We start from the raw sequence: 22,116 nt of genomic DNA, 5'->3' as shown, positions 1-22,116 counted from the left end.
AGGTTACGGGTGATAGGGCAGGAAGGACGCAGACGATTTTTAATGGGTCCTGAGTCTCCTTTAAAGATAATGAAAAACTATGGATGATGATACGATGATCATCAAACCAACACTGGGATTGCATTTAATGTCACTGAAGTGCACATGTACAGTTCAATGATAATGACACCGTGACAGATATCATGTATATTTTACCACAAATGGGGTAACCGAGGTCAGGGTAACCGAACTCAAGGACACTCGACCCCTGAGCCCCCTCCCCAGCCCTATTTTGCATTTTATTTAGAGACAGGGTCTCACTGAGTGGCTTAGGGCCTCACTTTTGCTGAGGCTGGCTTTGAACTCACGATCCTCCTGCCTCAGCCTCCCAAGCGGCTGGGATTTCCGGCATGCGCCATAGCGCCCAGCAATAAACATCGTTTTTAACGGAGTCAGCGACACTGCACAGAAATCGCCTGATCGTAGTGAAATGCGATCCTTCGGGTCTGGGCTGGGTTCCGAGAAGCAGGATTTCTGACCAGTTCCCAGGGGTCCCCATGGGGCACACCTAGGGTAGCCGGTGCCCGCCTGGGCACCAGGCTCCTGGAAAGCGCAGGGTGAAGGCCGGCTCTGTTGACCGAGGAGCGTTGAAGTGGATCCGGCCTTTGAGTGCTCACTTCAAGTAGCACGAAGTCACTTTGATCTGCGGCAGCAGCGGGTCACCCCCAAGCACAGCTTTTGACAGAAGCCATGAGAGTCGTGCAGAGCAGAAACTTCGGCGGCAGCAAGTGTCTCCCACAGACATCTAAAAACATTTCCCTCAAAGCATCATGTGCCTAAAAACACCGAGCTGGGAAAATATGTCCATTTAAAATGATCTCAAGCAAAAAAAAGAGGCATGTTGAAGGCACAGGGGCCCCTTGGTGTAGCCCTGTCCCTGCTCTGTCCCTGGATGGCTCGCCAAGGCTCCTGATGCCCCAGGAGTCCGTTTTTCACCGTCCCCAGCGTTTGTGCAGGGCTTGCAGGCAAGGAGTAGGTGAGGTTAGAGGCCGGGGCTTCAGGGAACAAGTCAGAAAAGGGGACATGTCCCTGCTCAGACTCGGGCTGGGCTCCCTCACTACAGAGGGCGTGCCTGCTTGGACTTGGGGCAAAGTCTAGCACCAAGACTCCCACCGTCCCCGGGAATGGTGGCCCACGACTGTCATCTCAGCAGCTCGGGAGGCTGAGGCAGGGGGATGGAGAGTTCAAAGCCAGCCTCAGCCAAAGCGAGGCCCTAAGCCACTCAGTGAGACCCTGTCTCTAAATAAAATGCAAAATAGGGCTGGGGAGGGGGCTCAGGGGTCCAATGCCTCTGAGTTCAATCCCTCGTAACCCACCCACCCCCAAAAAAGACTCCCTCAGTCCTGCCCACCACTCCCAATCACTGTTAGAGGGTAGAGAATCTCTAGCGTCACCTTCCCACCAAAATAGTGGAGAGTTGAAAGCTGCTCAGGCGCATCGAGGTTCAAGACTGAGCCCTGCTATTCTGCCCTAAGGAACCAGTCTCCCAGGCACAAGTTCCAAACGGCAGGAATAAGTCAACCAGAAAATTTCCAAACAGCACTGAGAAGCTGATTTGGAAAACCAAACGCGGATGGTTTCCAGACCAGCCCGATCCCTTGCTATGAATTCACTGTAACTGCAGGGGCTGACATTTACCGAGGGCCAGTCACCGGCCGGACACTGAGCTAGGCACTGTGCTCACATCGTCTAACCCTGTGGCGGCGTTATGAGGTCAGGCCTGGCCTCTGCCTGTTTTTTTCCAGCCGGGGAAGCTGAGACACAGAGGGGGACCCAGCCCAAGGTCGTGGCTGCAGGTGGACCAGCAACACTGTGATCCAAAACCTGAGCGCATCTTAAAATGACAGTTCAAAACGGGGACGTTGAAAGGTGGACATATGGGCCCAGGAAGCACAGGACAGTCAAATTCAAAACTTCAAACTTAAAGTCACTGTTGTGGCTCGGTTCTGAAATGTCCCCAAAGGTCCAGATGCGAAAAGCTGGGTTGCCGGCCTGTGGCTCCACAGGTTGGCGGAACTTTTAGGAGGCGTGGGGCCAAAGGGAAAGAAGTTAGGGTGTTGGGGGTGACCTTAAAGGATATATTGGGAACCTGGATCCTTCCCCTTTCCCTCCACCCCCCCCTCCTTCCTGGACATCATGATGTGAGCAGCTTTGATCCATCATTTTCTCCCCACCGAGATGTTCTGCCTCCCCCATGGCCCCCGAAAGCAACAGGAGCCCAAAGATCACGGACTAAAACCATGAGCCCACAAAGAAACCTGTCTTTCCTGTAAAGTTGCTTTTCTCAGATATTTTGCCACAGCAACCCAAGAAACTAACAAAACCACCGTCAAAAATAAGAACACAGCGGAGCAGGCTGGCGCACACCCGCCATCCCAGCAACTCGGGAGGCTGAGGCAGGAGGATCCCGAGTTGGAGGCCAGCCTCAGCAACCTAGCGACGCCCTCGGCAATTTAGTGAGACTCTGTCTTAAGATGAAAAAATTTTAAAAAGGCCGGGGTAACTCAGTGGCAAAGTGCCTACAGGTTCCATCCCAGGTTTCAAGAACAAACAAAAAGAACAAGAAGCTCACACACCTCTGATCTACAAACACCAGGGACGCCTACACATCGGGATTCTTCCCCACACTAGCATGAGGTGGCTGCAGGGGCTAGTCATAAGTGACCCACGGTGACAGCACATTTCCCTTGGTATGATCACCTCGGATTACCAGGTTTAGTGAATAAAAAGACATTCACGAGGGTGGGGGGGAGGGCTGTAGCTCAGTGGTATGAACTTGCTTAGGCCCTGGGTTCGATTCCCAGCACTGGGGGTTGGGGAGGACGACAATTATTTAAACTTGAATTTCAGATAAACAACCAATTGGTTCAGTGTCCGTATGTCCTAGGCACCCTTCCAGGGCAGGAGTGTTCGTCACTTATCTGAGCACCCTGTATTTCTCTGGCAACCCTAATGCACTCCTGGTTGGGGCGCAGGATGGACAGGACCTGCTTGAGGTGGGGTGGGGGGCATGGTTTCCTGAGAGCACTAAAGACCTTCCCTCTTTTATCTTCCCAGTCCCCTCTGTGGTTCAAGAGAGTCATGTAGTAAGTCACCCAGGGGCAAGAGGGCAGCAGAACGGGGGTCCCCAGCAAGGTCAGAGCCAGCTAGCCATCCTGTTGACTGTCATTCCTAAATACGTCCAGAATCCAAGCACACTCACCAACCGGAGGTGAGCCACGGGCTTCTCATGCACCTCTCTTCCTTAACTCATGGCCGCTGCAGTTTTTCCCTCAACGGAGGGATATAAAGATGCTGTTAAGACTCAAGCCAGCTCAGGTTTATTCCTCTGCTCAGAACTATCCAGTGTGCCTCATTCTGCTGGGTCAAAAATCTTCCCACAGGTCCCAAAGTCCCTAGGGATCTGATCCCACTTCACTTCTCGACCTGACCTTTAACACTCCACTTGGGTCACACCCACTTCCTGGCTGTTCCTCAGAGACCTCAGGGCCTTTGCACCAGACGCTTCCTCCTTCTGAAGTTCTTCTCCCCCAGACAGCCTCAGGGATTGCTCCCTCATCTCCCGATATTTGAGTCTCTGCCGAGTACAGTGAGTAGGCACTTTTCCTGTTGTACTCATGGACGCATCCCCAGCACCCAGAACCCTGCATAATAGGTGGCAGGTGCTGGGTCCTGAGAAATCGGGAGTTGGGATAAAGCCGACCCAAGGAAAGGGGAAAGGGGTCTGCGAAACCTTACAGTGTCAGGGAGAGGAGACAGACTCAAGCCGGAGCCCAGAGTGCCAAGGGCTCTTCCTCCCTCCGACCCCAGCCTTCGAGCCAGCTGGGCTCCGCTCACCCTCCCTGCCCTTGGCTCCACCTTGGAGGAGACCTGTGGCCCCATCTTAGCAGACAACTAGCAGCAACTGGCTGGGAGGAAATGTGATTAGGCACCTATGACCGAGTGGTCGGGGGGAGTCCTCCTCTTAATCTGAGTTCATTTAAGACTGCTCTCATTATTGTTAATCTGATCAAACAATGACCAGCTTCTCCGACCTGCAGCATGTGACTGATGAATTTTTCATAACTGTAGAGACATCTTCTGCACCGCTGCGAATAGCAAGCCCAGAGCAAGGGATGTGCGCGGCCTTCCCGGTCCTCGGCCTCTTTCCTCCTGCCCCACCCTCCGTGAGGTCCTGCCCACCTATTATTGTAGTAGTACAGGGTGGCTTGTGCTGGCAGTGGTGTTAAGGGACCTGCCTCGACCTTCAGGGACAAGACATTTCATGTTATGTTTTCAAATCGCATTGGAGAAGTGGATAGAAGAGATGAGGGAACTTCATCCGATTTGGTAAATGAGACCACCTTGTTTTCCTAGGATGAAGCAGGAAGAAGATGCCAAGGGTCCCAGTTTCAAGAAAGCAAAAATAACGGCATCCAATCCCTCTGCCTCCAAATATGCCCAAAGCACTCACCGCTCTAGCTGCACAGGACTCCAGTTGGTCCCTGAAATGTCCCATGCCTCTCCTACCCCTGGGCCTTTGCACATACTGTTGTGCGCTCGCTCGCGCGCGCGCGCTCTCTCTCTCTCTCTCTGAATATTCTCTCCTCATCATCATCATTCTTCAGATTTAGCTTTTACCAAGTCCCTAGATCTACGAGGGAGGGTATGATGTGTTCCAGGATCTAGCAGGTACCCACCCTGCAACATATATCTGTACATTGTAAGGTCCACAGGTTCTAGGCGACCCTTCTGTCACTTTTAAATGTCTGATGCATTTAACAGATGAAGGGACAAAGGGAGGCCGAAACTAATCACCCAGGTCCCCTCCAAGCAGACAGTGTCAATGGCTGGAGACCTGCCTGTGACAAAGCCATGACTCTTCCCTTGGAACTGCCTTTTAGACTCAAGCTCAGAACACTGCCATCATCTTCAGTGGCCACCCGTCTTGTTCTCTGAGGGAGCAGCGTTGACTATTTGCATATCTTAAAGGGACAGAAGTCGTCAAGAGTAGGTCATGCAGCCACAGTGCAAGCTGACATTCAAGTTCTAACCAAAAAGAAGGTGAAGAGACTTCTTTTCTCCTAGAACCACTCTGAAGACAGTTCCCCGGGATGTTTTGAGCAAATGCCAACCGAGCTCAGGCCAGTATCTGCTTTCCACAGCGGCCGCTTTGAGTTTTCTGTTGTTTATACATATTTTGATTTGTCATTGAAGGAAATATCTGATCAAGGGATTGTTGGCGTGATCACAGTAATCTGGTTATGCTTAAAACAGAGCATTTACTGTTTGTTAGAAATAATATATTGAGCCAGGCGCGGTGGCGCATGCCGGGAATTCCAGCGGCTCAGGAGGCTGAGGCAGGAGGATTGCGAGTTCAAAGCCAGCCTCAGCAAAAAACGAGGCCTTAAGCCACTCAGGGAGGCCCTGTCTCTAAATAAAATACAAAACAAGGCTGGGGATGGGGCTCAGTGTTCGAGTGCCCCTGAGTTCAATCCCCGGTACTACCCCCCTCAAAAAAAAAAAGAGGAATAACATAATGAACTGTACGGAGGACGATATGTTGTGATGCCCTGGGAATTGCTTCAAAATAATCCAGAGAGCTTTGTCAGGGAGGAGGGGGTTGACTGGCCACGATCTGATGATCACTGAATTTATGTGGTGGCCACATCAGGAGGCCCGTCTTACTGTGCCCTCCTCGGAGACGGAAAACATCTGCCCATTAGACAAACGTCACAAAGCCACCCTCAGCTGGTTATCCAGCCTCCTCCAGGATAATACAAAACAAAATTTTGTCCCCGATCCACAGATGGATAGGACTGGGGAGAACCAGAAAGGCCAGTGGCGTCCCCAGATTCCTTCTGCGTTGTCAGTCATCTGCACCTTCTATTTCCCCGCCCGACACGGTTCCAACATGAAGACACACGAGCGGATCGACAGGGAGGAGGAGGAGGCCCTAGACCAGGGAATGAGGGGACAGTGTCTGCATTTTATGAAACAGCATGGACCCACTTGTCAATTCATGCCAGAAAATAAAGGGTCAGTCGTATTCCCTGGGAAGGGTCACACTGGATGACCTGCAGAGACCACTCACAGATGGCTGCTCTGGGCTCCAGGTGGCCTCCCCAGGGAAGCCACAGATACCACGACGTGGAAAACCTACCTAACGGAGGGTCTGCAACCCCGAGCTTCAGTGAGGCTGCAGGGTGGACTTTCCAGGTGACCCCCATCCATTCCTGGCTTTGTCAGGACCTCTCACCTACTGGAGGCTCTGACCTACTGGTGCTTGACTTCTTCTGTTTGTTTTTAACTTTGTTTTCCTAGTGTTGTGTTTCGTTTTTAATACTTTTTAAAAAATGGGAATTTTTCTAAACAGAAGCTTGGGTTCCTGTGGTTCTGTTGGGAAGGGGGAGCATCTGGACAGCCCCCCACTACCCACTGGCCACACTGGACAACTCGAGATGGGCCACCTGCTGTGCATTCACCCAGGACCACTGTGTCCCCGTCTGGGTAACCTGGCCCCACCCATCTTCCTCCCGTGGGCTCCCTACCTGATCCCGTAAAGAACTCACGGTGTGAACCCCAGAAATCAGGCAGCCTCAGCTGTGAAACTCACAACTCTTTCTGATGTCATTTGAGGGGGGAAATGTGTCATTTTTAAATGAGGTTTTCCTAGTCATTGGCATGATCTGGCACCAGGGATTGAACCCAGGGGCACTTAACCACCGAACCACATCCCCAGCCCTTTTTAATGTTTTTATTCAGACGCAGGGTCTCCCTGAGTTGCTTAGGGACTCGCTAAGTTGCCGAGGCTGGCTTTGAACTGGTGATCCTCCGGCCTCAGCCTCCCGAGCTGCTGGGATGACAGGTGTGCTTTGTGGCGCCTGGCAACTCTTATTTCAACCGATAGTGCGCCTCCTTAAAACCAAGCTCCAGTGTCAGCTCGCACACTGATCCACAGACGCAGAAGGGACTGCACGTCCTCTTACTAAGCCCCAGATTTCTCTGCAACACTTCCCCTCTCCCAGTTGTCGCGCCTGAAGACCCAAAGCCACGAGCCTGCCCCTTCAACCCTTGAGAGGGTTATGAATGGACGCGCTCCCTCTGAAGGATCGTGGCACCGCAGATGAACACGTGCCCTCACGAGACTGCAGTGAGTCCACTTCTAGGGCTATTTCTTCAGGAAACAAAGAAGAATGCTTTACACAGATTTTGTTTCCAAAGTGGTCACTAAGGCTGGGTTTACAAGAGCCAAGAGCCAGGAATCATCTAACTCACTAAAGGGGGTTCGGTTACGCGGTGACTTTGTGCTGGAGTGTCACGCAGCCATCGGAAATGCTGCATTAATAGTGGGCAGTGTCCTAAGTTAACTTTTAAAGGGAAAAGAGAAGACAGCAAGGTACATATGATACAGTTACGGCTACAGGTCACTCCACATGACGTCCGTCCCACAACACACGTCTGCATGAGGAAAACCCTGTCCGCCTCCGGAACGGAGCTTCATGATGCTCATGGGCAGGTGGTGGGATTCAGAGAGTGTTCATTTTTCTTTTTAATTATATAGTCTATTTTTTCCATAGTAACATGCTTTGCCTTATTGGCAATTGATGTCTTAAAATGACCATTTTCGCCAGGCGCAGTGGTGCACACCTATAATCCCAGTGGCTCAGGAGGCTGAGGCAGGAGGATCTTGAGTTCAAAGCCAGCCTCGCAAGAGTGAGGCGCTAAGCAACTCAATGAGACGCTGTTTCTAAGATAAGTACAAAATAGGGCTGGGGACGTGGCTCAGTGGTCAAGTGCCCTGGAGTCCAATCCCCAGTACCAAAAGAAAAAAACATTTTCTCTATTTCTGAAGTCATACGAAGAGTTTATAAGCTGGCATACATACAACCAACCAAGCCCCTGCAAGAGATCCAGGGAACTGTCAGAGCTTAGAGAGGGGGCTTCTAGATTTTCAAGCTGCCTTCATTTGTGGCAGAGCAAAAACAGTTTCCTCTGAAAGTGTCCTCCCCGTCCTCCTATCCAAATAAACGCTCAAAGTAGTGTCATTCACAATAGCTATAAGGTAGAAACAGCCCAAATGTCCATTAACTGATCAAAGGATAAACAGAATGAATATATCTATGCAGTAGAATATTAGACAGCCATAAAAATGAATGAAGTATTGACCTATGCTACTAACATGGACAACCCTTGAAGGCATTATGCTGACTAATGACGCCATACACAAAACTCCACATACTGTACAATTTCATTTATATGAAATGTCAGAACATGTAAAACCACCGCGATTCATGGTAGACAGGGGATGCAATGCAGAGTAATTGGAATTGACTGCTTACAGGCATAAGGTGTCGTGTGTGTGTGTGTGTGTGTGTGTGTGTGTGTGTGTTGATAGAAATGTTCTGCAATTAGTAATGATGGTTGCAAGACACTGAGTGCATACCAAAAAAAAACATTCAACTGTATACTTTAAAATGTTCAAAATGATGAAGTTCACATTAGAGGAATTTTTCACTTGATTTTTAACAACTTAAGCAAAAGGAAATCTAAAGTGGCTCTATTAGAGTAAGAGAAAACCGTTTTCAGGGGAAGGGAGATGACCAGGGGTAACAAGAAACTCATGATAGAGGGTCAATTCACCAAGGAGAAGGAACCATTCTCAAGGTGAGTACATGTGATAAAACAGCTCGAGGTCCATGAAGCAAAAACTAAGGGGGTTGGAAAGAGCCATGAACAAACCCAGGATACTGCAGAAGAGGTCAGCACCCCTCTCAGCACCACCAATAAAACAAAGGGAGAAAAATGCATGCAAATTCAAAAAATGCATGTAAATTCAACAACTTAAATGAAATGTACCAATTCCTTGAAAGCCACAAGCTATCAAAATTCACCCAAGAACAAGTACACTGCATAAGCCAGGAGGTAAAGGATGTGGACCACATCACCGACCGGCCGAGCTGGCATTCACAGAACACCACACCATCCACAGCAGAACTCATGCCCTTAAGAACACCCAGGAAGAGAAAAGAAATCAGGAACAACAAATTTTAAACACGCTGAGAGGATGTAACCACATAAAATGTGTTCACTGGTCATCACTGAAGTAGAAAATCTATAACAAAAAGATAACAGGAAAAACCCAAGCACTCGGAAGTTCCACACCTCTAAAAACCAAGTGCATCAAAGAGGATGAAATCAGAAAAATATTGCCAACTAAAGAACAATTAAATGTGGCATGCAAAAATCTGCAGGGTACAGCAAAAGCCCTCCCTAGAGGGAGACTGACGGCAAAAGATACTTAGATCAGAAAAGGAAAAAGTTCTCACATCAATGATCTAAGTATCCACTTCAAGAAATAGAAAAAGGAGAGCAAGACAAACCCATGGCAAATAAGAATAAGAATAAGAAATCAAATAAGAATAGAAATCAACGAAATTGAAAACAGAAAAATGACAGAGAAAATAAAAGAAGCCAAAGTCCAGTTCTATGAAGAAAATAAATAAATAAATGAGAATTATAATCTTCGACCAGACTGGCAAAAGGAAAAAAACACACACACACAGAGGATCAAAATCCAGGATCAAAGAGGAGACATCACTACAGAGCCCACAGACACAAAAAGGATGATAAAGAAATGCTCTGAACAATTCTATGTGTGTAAATTCAACATCTTAAATGAAATGTACCAATCCCTTGAAAGCCACGAGCTACCAAAATTCACCCAAGAGTAAATACATTGCATAAGTAATCCAAAACCATTCAAGAGATTTAATTTTTAATTAAAAATCTTTCACACGTGTGCGCGCGCGCATGCGCGCGCGCACAATTTCTAAGCCCAAATCATTTCACTGGTGAATCCCAACATGTAAAGAAGCAGAAACACCAATGTCACAGTAACTTCCAGAAAATAGAGGCACAGGGAACACTTCTCAACTCGTTATTACACTCAACATGAGGCCATCACCATAAGAAAGGAAAGCCCCGGATCAATATCCCTCATGGACATCAACACAAAAACCCTCCACCCAATACTAAAATGAACGGAACTTAAACCTCACACCATATACAACATTTGATCAAAGGTATCGCAGATCTACGTGTGAATGATAAAAAAAATGACATTTATGAGAAAATCACTGTGACCAGAGGTTATGGAAAATTCTTGTGCAGAATACCAAAAACGTGATCCTTTGGAGAAAAAAAAAAAATCAATTCAGACTTCATCAGATTTTAAGTTCCGCTCTGCCAAAGACCCAGTTAAAAGAAAAAGGTGGTGCACAGAACAGGAGGGGGATCGGCAAAGCGCGAGTCTGAGCAAGGACTGTACTCAGGACATGTAAAGAACTCTCAAACCACGGCAGCAAGGAGAGAAGCAACCCAATTTTTTTCAGAAGGGCAAAGACTTGAACAGATATTTCATCAAAGAGGATATGTGGATGGGAAATGATCCGGTGAACTAACTTCAGTCACTGGGAAAATGCAAATTAAAATGACTACACAGTTATTTAAATGGCTGAAATTTTTTAAAATGCCAATCAGAGCAAGTACTAGGGTGAGGACGTGCAGCAACTGGTCCTCTCATGCATCACTGATGCATCATGGTACCATCTGGGAGTTTGCGGTATTTTATGAAATTAAACCTATACCTAACCTATGATCATTCCACCCCTAGGTATTTAGAGAAATTAAAACTTATGTTCATACAAAAAAAAAAAAACCCACACATGAATATTTATAGGCAGTTTGCCTATGGCCACCAAAGAGCAGAAAAAGACAGTGGAAATAGCAAAATGGATACACACACTGTAGTCCATCCATACAATGGAAAACTACTCGGCCATCAAAAGGAATGGGGTGCCAGGCACAGTGGCATACGCCTGTACTCCCAGTGGCTCAGGAGGCTGAGACTGGAGGATCGAGAGTTCAAAGTCAGCCTCATCAACGGCAAGGTGCTAAGCAACTCAGACCCTGTCTCTCAATAAAATACAAAATAGGAACAAATTAGAATTAAAAAAATAAGATTTAAAAAAATAAACACCAAACAAAAATAAATAAATACAAAATAGGGCTGGGGATGTAACTCAGTGGTCAAGTGCCCCTGAGTTCAATCCCCAGCACCCTCCCCCAAAAAAAGTTTCAATGGGAGACTGTCAGGGTGTAGGGGGCACAGCCATCTCTCGTGTGTCTACCTGGCAGGTAGAATAACATGCAAACTCTTCTTGATACCATTTCTCAGATCAAGGAGAGACTGGCCTCATTCCCCACCCTCCAGAGAGTGGAATCCAAGAACAGAAGTCACCAGGGAGCAGATCCAGCTCAGCAGGACAATTCTAACCATCCAGATCAAGAGGCCACCTTGTCACTTCACAAGGTGAAATAGGTCAGATGGAGAAAGCACACGCTGTGGGATCTCGCTCTGTACGCGGAATCTAAAAAAGTCAAAATCATAGTAACAGAGTAGAAGGGCTGGGGTTGGGGAAGGTGGAGGAAATGAAGATATTGGTCAAGGGCACAACCTTTTCAAACTCTCAGATGACTTCTGGGGATCTCACGGGCAACACGGTGACTTAGTTAGTGATTCTATACTGTCGACTCAAAATGCTGCTGAGAGTCCATCATGAACATTCTCATCCTACAGGATGGAAGTGTTAACTTCCTTGATTATGTATCACTCCATAGGTCAGATCATGTTGCACACCTTAAAGACATACAGCCGTACCTGTCAGTTACACCTCAGTAAAGCTGGAAAAGATTCAATTTCAATTTTATTATTATATTATTTATTTATTTATTTATTTGGGCGGGGGGGGGGGGGGGAAGGCTGCTTTCTGGAAGGACTTGAATAGACAGTTCTCCAAAGACGACCAAGAGTCCATAAGCACGTGAGAAGACATCATTAGCCACCACAGAAAACACAAATCAAACCCACAACAACGAGATACCACTTCATACCCACAAGGATGGCGATCCATTTTAAAAAATGGAAAATAACCAAAGTCATCAAGCATACAGAGAAACTGGAACCTTTGGGGATTTCTGGTGGGGATGTAAAATGGGGCCGCCATTCTGGAAAACAACCCTGCGGTTCTTCAAAATATCAAAAATAAAATTACCATATGACCTGGCAATTTCCACTCCAAGGTATATACCCCAAAAGAAATGAAAGAAGGGACCCAAACAGATACTCCTCCACCCGTGTTCACGGCAGCATTCTTCACAGTAGCCAAAAGGTGGAAACAACCTAAAGGTTTGCTGATGGATGAATGAATACGTAAAACTTGGAATATCCATACAAAGGTCTAGGATTCAGCCATAAAGATCAATGAAGGGCGGATACATCGTAGAGCACAGACAAACCTTGGAACTACTATGCCTCGAGAAGAAATACGCCAGACACAAAGGGACAACAAATGTTATGTGATTCCACTTAGGAGAGATGTCTAGAAGAGTCAAGTTCATAGAGACAGAGAGTAGAACAGAGATTATTACCATATGCTGGGTGGGAGGAGTCACTGTGTAATGGGTACAGAATCTCTGTTGGAGATGATGGGAAACTTCTAGAAGCTAGATACCAGTGATGGCTGTGCAACATGCCAGGGTACTGTAATACGCCACTGCTCTGTAAACTTAAAACGTGGTTGAAGTGCTAAGTTCTATGTACATCTGACCATAATAAAAAATCGATTTTTGACAATGTTGCCTTGTAAGGTAGTGCTCAGCCCAAATGACCAAGACGAAGCTGGGCGTTGGATGCGGGGAGGGGTGGGCAATCTCTGACGGGTTCCCCTACCTAAGGGACGTGCTTTCAGATGCTCAGATATCACAGCCACTTTTCACCCGGTACGCTGAAGATGAGTCCCCGAGCTGTAAGGCTCAACCCCACAACTGATACGTTACTATCCAATTTAACGCCTGAGGAGCACGTGATTAAAGACCACGGCCTGCCAGACACTGAGGGGAGGTAAAACATCTGTGGGCAAATGCAAAGACCCAGACCTCATGTCAAGAATCTGCATCACTTACGACACCCACAACCCAATGGGGGTCTCACTGCCCCACAGAAGGGGCATGCTGTACTATAATGGTCCCATGTCTCACACAATGGGGGTCCAGTTAATGTACATTGAATAAAGCATGATACACCCAAGGAAGACTCCTCACCACCTGGTATTGCAGAACACATACTCCCCCACAGGGCTGAAACCACCTAACCTCCCTCATGCCAATCTGCAGGGCAGATGATCATCAAAAACACCAAGGCTAACGGTTATGGTTAAGCCTTTGCTATGTGCGGGGCACTCTGCTTGGCTCCTGAATGCACGATCCCATCTAATGACAACAACCCTGTATGAATGATTCCAGTTTTATAAGTAAGGAAACTGTGGCTCATGAAGAAGAGATTGAGGACACAAGGTTCCTGAGCTTGTGGGTCCTGAACCATACTGGAATCTGCACAGTCCACTGCAGAGCCTCAGCCCTCTACTACTGGTCTAAACTGCTTCAAGCACATTGCCAAATTTTCAGGGACTTGGGCTATTATTTTTGAGTCTTCATTTCAGTTCTCTACTGGTCCAGGAAAATCGAACACACATCCCTCTTTGGAATGCATCCAGTGCTTTAATCAATGGCTGTCTAGTAATTCTAAGGCGAGCAGACTTTCAGTCTTTATCAAGAAGAAGATTTTTTTAGTGGTAAAACAGAAATCATCTCAACATTCAAAATCCCATATGAATATATGGTATCCCACATGTATAATTAAAAATTTTCCAGTAGCCTCAAGGGAAAGAAAAAAAGAACAAGATACAGGTGAAATTAACTTTGATCTATTTAACTTAATATATATGAAATATTACCATTTCAATACATCAAATATAAAAAAAATATTAATGAAATATTTTCCATTCTTCCTACTGAGACTTCAGAATCTAGCAAGTATTTGGCACTAACGGCCCATTTTGATTAGGACTCAATACATTTCAGTTGGTCAACAGCCACCAGTGGTAGATGGCCGCCATGTTGTTAGTTCAGGTCTAAGGTGTCTCCCTCTCTATGTCTCTCCCTCCAACATATCTGTGAATGTCTACATTGTATCCATCAGTCCTATATTTCAATTCAATAATTGTTATCTATAATAGTCACCAAAGAAACATTTTAGTACGATAATATTCCATGATTATGATTCTCATTAATCCCAAAACCATCACCTCTAATCATAACATCTACACATACCCGTATCTGCTCTCGTCTCTCTTCCCTCCCTTCCAGGTCACACCAACCTTGGGGGAACCCACAGTAGAGTGGCAAACCTCTTTCCATTCCTGGGGTCTGAGGCTGCCTTTCTATGACAGTCTTGGACAAATCAGTGACTCTAAGCCTCTTGCAAAACAGGAACAACCACAATTGTGGTCGAAACCCACTAGAGAGAATTCCAAGCATCACGAAGAGAGTCATTTTGCAGAAGAAAGTCATTCTGCACTTTCACTAGCTTCTCCTACTTTTGTCCCATTTCCCTTCCCATCCCTAAGCTTCCACCAGAAGCTCTGACCCAGAGCAGCCCACAGGAAACCTGTCCTCTCTTCCTGACAGCTGGGTGGGAGCCCAGAAAATGACCAAGTCCTGGTTGGGGGAAGACCCCAGTTTTCTGTCCATCAGAAGTAAAAAAATAACAAATTCTCCACTCCAAAAATCTGAGAGGGCACTGAACCACTTGGATATTAACATTTGTCATTAACTCAGTTTGTGAGACACCCCTTACACACCTGTGTGTGCACATACACATGCACAGACTCACACATCCTTTTATGAGAACAAGGCAGAAGGAAGGGGCCCATGTTCACCGGCGGGCCACTCTGGGAAGAAAACCAAGTGCTCCCTGGCATTTTTCAGGTCCTTTCCAAGAAGAACCAATAAAGCTCCCATGCTAGCCGTCTGCAGCCTACATCCCTTCTCCTGAGCTCTCAGACGTCCAAACACAGTCAAAACTATAGACGTGCTGAGGCCATGGGAAAAACGGACCCTTCCCCTCCCTGCTGGCAAAAAGGCAATTTGGCAAAATCTATCAAACACCTTGAAACACGCCCATCAATCCAGCAATCCCACTTCTAGGAGCCGAAGGCCACAAGGATGTCCGCGACAGTATTGTTTACAACGGGAAATTATGAACACAAGCGCCCAATGGTAGTTTCGGTTAAATTATGGGCCGTCCCTGTCACACTACACAGCCATTAAAAATAACACCTTAATGATATGAGAGCGCACGCCTGGTGAAGTTCACATCCCCAGCCTTCTAAGGACCCCAGGCTTGCACATCCAACGGTCTACTTAACACATGGAACCTCCTGATCAGGGCTCCACCTTCAGGCCCAACCCGGTCCACCCAAGTCTTCACATTTCAAACAATGGCTCCACCCTCCACACGGTCCTTAGGACACTCCCCAGGAATGATCCTCAGTCCTTTATTCCCCCCCCCGCCCCCACCTTCCCCACATCCAATTCACGAGCACCTCCCACACACCTGAATTTCTGAATCCTGACTCTGGGTTGATTCATTAACACGCTCTGGCCAATGGACAGGAGCAAAGCTGCAGGTGTTTGCAGACAGGGAGGTGAAAGAAGGGTTCATGCACTGGGATTTGACCTCCTCTAACACCGTTGCTGTCACTAGGTAAGAAACCTGGGCTGTCGTGATGGAGAGGCCACTGGGAGGAGACCTGAGGCACCCTAGCCCTTAGACCCTCCAGCTCCCAGTCAAGCCACCAGATGAACGTGATCACAAGAGGGACCCAGGCAAGGTGAACCAAAAGGGTCCAATTGCAAGCTCCTGAGCAAAGTAAGGATCACTGCGCAAGCCACTAAGTTGGGGGGTGGCTGGTTCCGTAGCCACAGAAACCAATACAGCAGCCAATCATTCGCTGTGGCAGAGACAAATTCTTCCTGGCCCCACAGCTGAACTTCTTTCCCCATCTTCCTTGCAGCGGAAGGACTCAACTCCAGCTCAGGATATACACGCAGATCTGAGGAGGGCAACCTGGGGGAACAAGGCTCCTCAGAGGCTCTGTCTCCTCTGCACTTTCTTCCCCTTCTCAATGTCAGCAATGATAATGCTGCAGAATAGAGAAGAGCCCACCAGCAAGAACAGCCACGCTGAACTGCTTTGTGAGCAAGAAAAAGCCTTCACCGTATGGGTCCATTACACAGTTGGGGGACTACTTGTTACAGGCTCTACAACTACAACTGTGCAGCTACGTCCACCAAGAAGAGAGGCGCATCTCCCCATCATCTGCACGCAGGCTGGCCACATGACTCACGTCAACCCACAAAATGCAGTGGAAGCGACACTGTGTGACTTGTGAATCTCAAGACCCCGTGTGACGACGGCTGTTTCTCTCTTGGGATATAAGACAGAGACTCAGCCTATTCCACTGGTGAGGGCACATGGAGGAAGGGGCTCAGCTGTCCCATCCCCCTGTCTTTCTGCCTCATGAGTGAGCCCAGGCCAGGCTGGCAGAAGAACCACCCGGCTGAGCACAGTCACTGAACCCCAGAAAAGAAGATGTTGTCGTAGAGTTTCCCAAATGTAAGAAGTTGAGGGACGACATATCGCCCAGCAGCAAATAACTGACATGGAGCAGATGAAGAACGAAGGGTGGACAAAAGGGATTGCCAGACCCAATGCCCTTGCTGCAGCAGGACAGTCCACACTTACCCACCCGACCCCAACTCCACTATGGCCCTCCTCTTGCAATGTGACCAAAGTGGAGTCTAGCAAAGGCCCACTCCATTTGGTCATTCTGAGCACACTGGTCTCACACTAGAAGGTGGTCAGCAAGCTACAGCCCAGGGAGCCCAATCCAACCTACCACTTATTCTTTTTTTTTTTTAATCCTTTTTTTTTTTTTTTTTTTGTAGTTGTGGATGGACAGGATGCCTTTATTTTATTTATTTATTTATATGTGGTGCTGAGGATCGAACCCATACCTCATGCATGCTAGGCAAACCTCTACCACTGAGCCCCAGCCCCAAACTACCATTTATTCTTAAAAGGCCCAGAAACTAAGAATAGCTTTTATACTTTTAAATTATCAAAAAATAAAAATAATATTTATGCTCTGAATTATATCCAATCCGAATGTCAGGGTCCATCCATAAAGCTTTATTAGAAAACCGTTCCCCAGGCCGACTCCGGGGATGATGTCTTCTGCGTGCTAGGATAGCCGAGCCGAGTAGCTGTGATGTGAAACTGTAGGGCTTACAAAGCCTAAAATATTTATTTTTTTTATTTTTTTGGCTTTCTACAGAAAAAGTCTGCCACCCCCCACTGCAAACTGTCATTAGACAAAACTTGAATGAGGTTTGGCACCCCAAAACCTTTGAAGTCTTCTATCTCCTCTCAAAGGGATGAAATTGGTTGGTCTAACTCCCCTGTCCTCCCAAGAGTTAGGGACCCAAATTCATCGCCTATGACACGCCATCAGGTACCCTCCATTCTGAGCACACTGGTCTCTAAGCTTCACCACAGAGGGAGGCAGGATGATACCGTTATCGGGTTTATCATTTGTTCGTGTCCAGCAAGTCCTCCCCTCTGCTGCAATCTCAATCCTTCCCATCCTTCCTTCCACTCCAAATCCCCATCCTCCCAACCAAGAAGGCGTTCATAAATGCTTTGCCAGATGTTACCCCAGGTATATCCTGTGGGAGAAAATTCCTGAGGGAAATCCTTGGAAAAGGAAAACACTGCAGGCTCATCCTCGCTTGGATGCACGACGCACATATAAGGCACATTAAAGGCTCTGAGAAGTCCTGCAGTGAAGATGTCTATTTCTCTCTGCTTAACTCAACCTTTCCCAAACCTTTCAGTCACACAACAAAATGTTTTGTTCAAAGAACATTTATTGACTACCAGCCTCTAAGACAGTCCCTGGAAGGTAGCATGTATTAAAGAACGAAAAATGGTAGCATTCCACAAAATTAGGGTTCTACAGAATCTACTTTGGAAACGCCAGCCAAATGCCTTCTCTTCTGTTCTCAGTTGTCCTCATCCATGTCATCTGTCCTACACCACATCACGCTGTCCATCATCATCCCCATGGCCACTGTTTATATAATACTTGCGGGCACCAGGTTCAAGTCAGAGCTAGAAAGTACTCAGAAGTACTCTTAATCCTTGCAACCACTCTCTGAGGAACGTGATGTCATTCTGTGATGGCCATTTTGCACAAAATGTTAAATTGTGCATCAAAGTGTTTAAATTAGTAGCCTAAGATTCTAAAAAGTAGGAAGGCTACACAAAACTCTAACCACAAACCTCATGAACTTTTTTTCGTACCATGGACATTCTGGGTCAGCGCTGCTGGCTGTCCACACAACGGCCATTCACCCTCTCCTGTGCCCTACAGAACCTGATATCGTGTGGAGTCGAGGCAGGCTACGGCCCGTGATGGTGTTCCCACTTTCCCACTCCCGGCCTCCCCTGCAGCTAGGGCTGGCCATTTGGCCCCATGCTGGCCGAGAAGACATAACCAAGCATCCCCAGTGAGGTGGGGAAAAGCTGTCCCGGGGAAGTCTCGATTTCCTGAAACCAGAAGGATAAGCCTGACACCCTGTCACACTCGTGGGTCCTCCTCCTTCCTGCCATGAACCCAGATCTGACAGCTGAAAGCACAGAAGTCATCTGGCGACCCTAGGGGAAAGGCCATGGGAATCCCCAAAGACATCAACCCCACTGAGCCAACACCAGCAGCCCATCTCCCCAGGCCTCTTCTAAAAGAGGAAAAAAACGACATGCTTCCCCAAGTTGCTGGGCTTTCCGTTCCATGAAGCCAAACACATACCTGGTGGGCCCACGCGCTGTCTCTCCTATCCACTGCCACTTAGACTTCCTGGTCATTTCACAGATACCAGTAGCCTTGCCTCCCTCCCCACAAAGCGGGCTTCCTGAAGGCCAAGTCCATTCTACAGGAGTGTGTACATGTTACTACATGCTGCTCACTATCAAGGTTTCCAGGGATGATCTATTCAATTTCTTACTAACTTCCACGTCTGTGAGCAGAAAGCAGAAACACAGCGTCTATCTTCTAATGAAATAGGATTTATTAAAGACTGAAATGCAGCCGGGCGCCATGGTGCACGCCTGTCATCCCAAAGGCTCGGGAGGCTGAGGCAGGAGGATCGAGAGTTCAAAGCCAGCCTCAGCAACAGTGAGGCGCTAAGAAACTCAGTGAGCCCGTCTCTAAAATACAAAATAGGGCTGGGGATGTGGCTCAGTGGTTGAGAGCCCCTGATGTTCAATCCCCAGTACCACCATCACCCCCCAAAAAAGAAAAAAAAAAAGAGTGAAATGCAGAAATACTGTTCATTAAATGCAGATTCCTGGGCCCACTCTCCTTTCCAACTAGAACTAGAATCTCCAGGGTTACCTGCTATGGGTCTGCAGTTTAATAAGTATCTTTGCATGACTTTGATATATGAAATTTGACATAGGCTGGAGTAGAAAACTCTGTGGATCCATAAGTGAGGTTTGGTAGGACTTGATCCCCAGTCATCAGCCCCCCAACCCCCAACACCCACCCACCAGCCCTAGAGAACTAAGAAGTCTAAATAGGCATAATTGCCCCAGAACAGTCCCTGGGCATGGTGGATAAAGTGGTCGACATGCTCAGTGACATCCTGGGACCAGAAAACTACAAACAGATGCATTCCCTATAACTGCAAGCCCCCATCACCACCACATGAATGCCTCCATCCCCCAGCTGAGGAGAAAAAACCTCTCTGCAGGCCAGAAGCCATGGAACCCAGTGCCCACCTCAATAATCACCACTGTGCAGGGTGTTACCAGAGGATAGAGCACACTTAAAGAGAAAAAATTCTGGAAAAACTTATGCAGTAAGATAAAAATAAACTTGTGGGACTCCTGACTTCAGAGGAACAGATGAGACCTCAGGTGGCCTTTGGGGGCTATTGATTATTTCCTGCATGCAATTCTGAACAGAATCTGCTCTGGGGCACTGTTGAGACAGAGCCTGGGCCAAAGCATCCCACACTTTCTTTTCCAGTAGCCAAGCCTTCTCTCTCGGGCTCTGAGAAAGGCAATACCTGAGCCTCCCTACACACTCCCCACTCCCCCAATATCCCTTGACATTTATCTTATTTCGTTTCTGAGGATCATGTTCCAGATGACAGGTGCACGTAGACATGTGTCCTGGGGTAGCAAACATTACATTAAAACACACCCTCCTCTTTCGAAAGGATGACCTCCTGCAGGTTGACATCCAGCCAAATTTAAAACCATGAAAGCAAAAACCACAACAACAACAAAAAAAAACTCACATTGAATTAGAGAGGACCCCTCATCCAGGCTAGAAGATCAGTAAGGACCCCAGAGTTCAGGCCTTAGTAACACACGGAGATCAAAGGGGTACCCCACAGCCACCATCCTCAGCCCATGTCAGGAGTTCCCAAATTTAATCAAGTCACACGTACAATGGGCCATTTTGAGGGAAGGAAGTGAGCCAAATCCTTTTTGAATCATTTTCAACATTGTGGATGCCCAAAGATTTCATGGAAACCCAGGCTTTTTTTTTTTTTTTTTTTTTTTTTTTTTTTTTTTGAGACTCCTGAAACCTTCTTCTGACCAAATGGCCTTCAGTGGGGGAGGGAGATTTTTTTTTTTCTGCCATCTTCTTTGTAACTTTGCATCCCTCTCCTCCCCCATCCCATCCCTCAAAAAACTGCTTCAAACTCCCCCTCAAGTTCAGTTAGAAAGAATGTTACAACATGCCAAAGATAACTCTGCCTCCCGGACCCCTTTCACGCAGTCCCACCGAGATGGAAGAGTATTTTCCCACGCCACCTGTGCGTTCGGGTCCAGGGATTATTTTCTGTTTTACACATTGAAGGCCTGCAACAGCTCACAGCATCACAATGATTGTATTGGAAATGGATAGGTCGGTGGGGATTTATTTTTTCCTGCATTCTGCTTCCTAACAGGAATATCACCGAGGAAATAAAAAAATCTACGGAGCAAAAAGAGGCAGGAAAGGAGGCGAGGAGAAGAAGTCTAGATGTAGAGGCAGCCCCATTCTGTGAGCCCAAACCACCTTTTGACCACCTGCAGAATGCGCAAGGTCACGTGGGTTCTCTGCAGCTCCTTAACATATTCCCCAGCACACAAGCCCCCGTGGCATATAAACAAATCCAGAAGCGGAAAAAAGACAGAACTCCCTCCTCCAAGAGGAGGCAAATGATCATGGAACAGCCGAAACCGTAATAATAAATAACGAATAACAATTACTACTGCTACTACCACCACCCAGCCAAGCACACACAACAGCCGCACAGCGAGGGGACCTCCGGCGCAGGTTTGCAAGAAGATAAATCACAGAACACCAATCTTGCCCACCTGGCCGACCCATCCCTCCCAACCCCCAATAAACAGAATCAGAGGGGAAAGGGATGGTGGGAAGAAGAGGGGAAAGGAAGGATCGCTCGCCCCCCCCCCCCCCCCCCGCCCCGTAGGCAACACCTACCTCCAGGGTCCGGATTTCTTTTTGTGTGAGGTCGTTGGAGGTAGCACATTTGGTCCTAAGCCCTTCCAGGTTGGAGATGCTCAAGTCTATCATGTTTTGTACCAACTCGCACTGCTGTAAGGCTTTTTGCAAACTCAGAGGTTGCTGCTCCTCGCTTTTCGTCATGTTTTCCTCATCCATCGCTTGCTCTGCAAAACCCCTTCCCCTCCTCCTCCTCCTCCCAGAGAGAAAAAAGGGGGGAGGGAGTAGAGGCAGAGGCAGTCTACCCCCTACGCCTCTCCAACCACTGCGACTTCTCGACAATGTCTCATGAAGAAGAAACCCAACATCTCACACAGGGTTGAGGGGGTGGGGGTAGGAGGAGGGGACAAGAGACAAAATTTATTATTTTATTGGGGGGGGGGGGTATCAGGCAGTCTCCATTAGAATGTCTCCTCTGAGTCTCTAGTCCCTGAAAAGGAGAGATGCCTTTTCTCAGAAACAACCAGGTGATGTGATGCTGTCTGTGCACTTGGGGAGGAGGAGGAGGAAAAAGAGGAGGAGAAGGAGAAAGAGGAGGAGGGAGGAGGAG

At 47.6% G+C, this 22,116-nt stretch overlaps 1 protein-coding gene across 1 annotated transcript in view; it reads right to left on the bottom strand.

Moving 5' to 3' along the window:
- Ksr2 (kinase suppressor of ras 2) overlaps positions 1-21,838 on the bottom strand; it is a 354,619-nt gene extending 332,781 nt beyond the window's left edge. Inside the window, exon 1 of the mRNA XM_027949191.2 lies at positions 21,546-21,838. Coding sequence (XP_027804992.2) covers positions 21,546-21,725 — 180 coding nt within the window. The 5' untranslated portion in view covers positions 21,726-21,838. The remainder of the gene's footprint in view (positions 1-21,545) is intronic.
- Between the last annotated feature and the right edge of the window lie 278 nt (positions 21,839-22,116).

Source organism: Marmota flaviventris, chromosome 1 (genome assembly GCF_047511675.1).
Source record: "Marmota flaviventris isolate mMarFla1 chromosome 1, mMarFla1.hap1, whole genome shotgun sequence".
NCBI lineage: Eukaryota > Metazoa > Chordata > Mammalia > Rodentia > Sciuridae > Marmota > Marmota flaviventris.
Note: the sequence above shows the minus strand (reverse complement) of the source record. Positions and strands in the feature narration are given on the sequence as shown.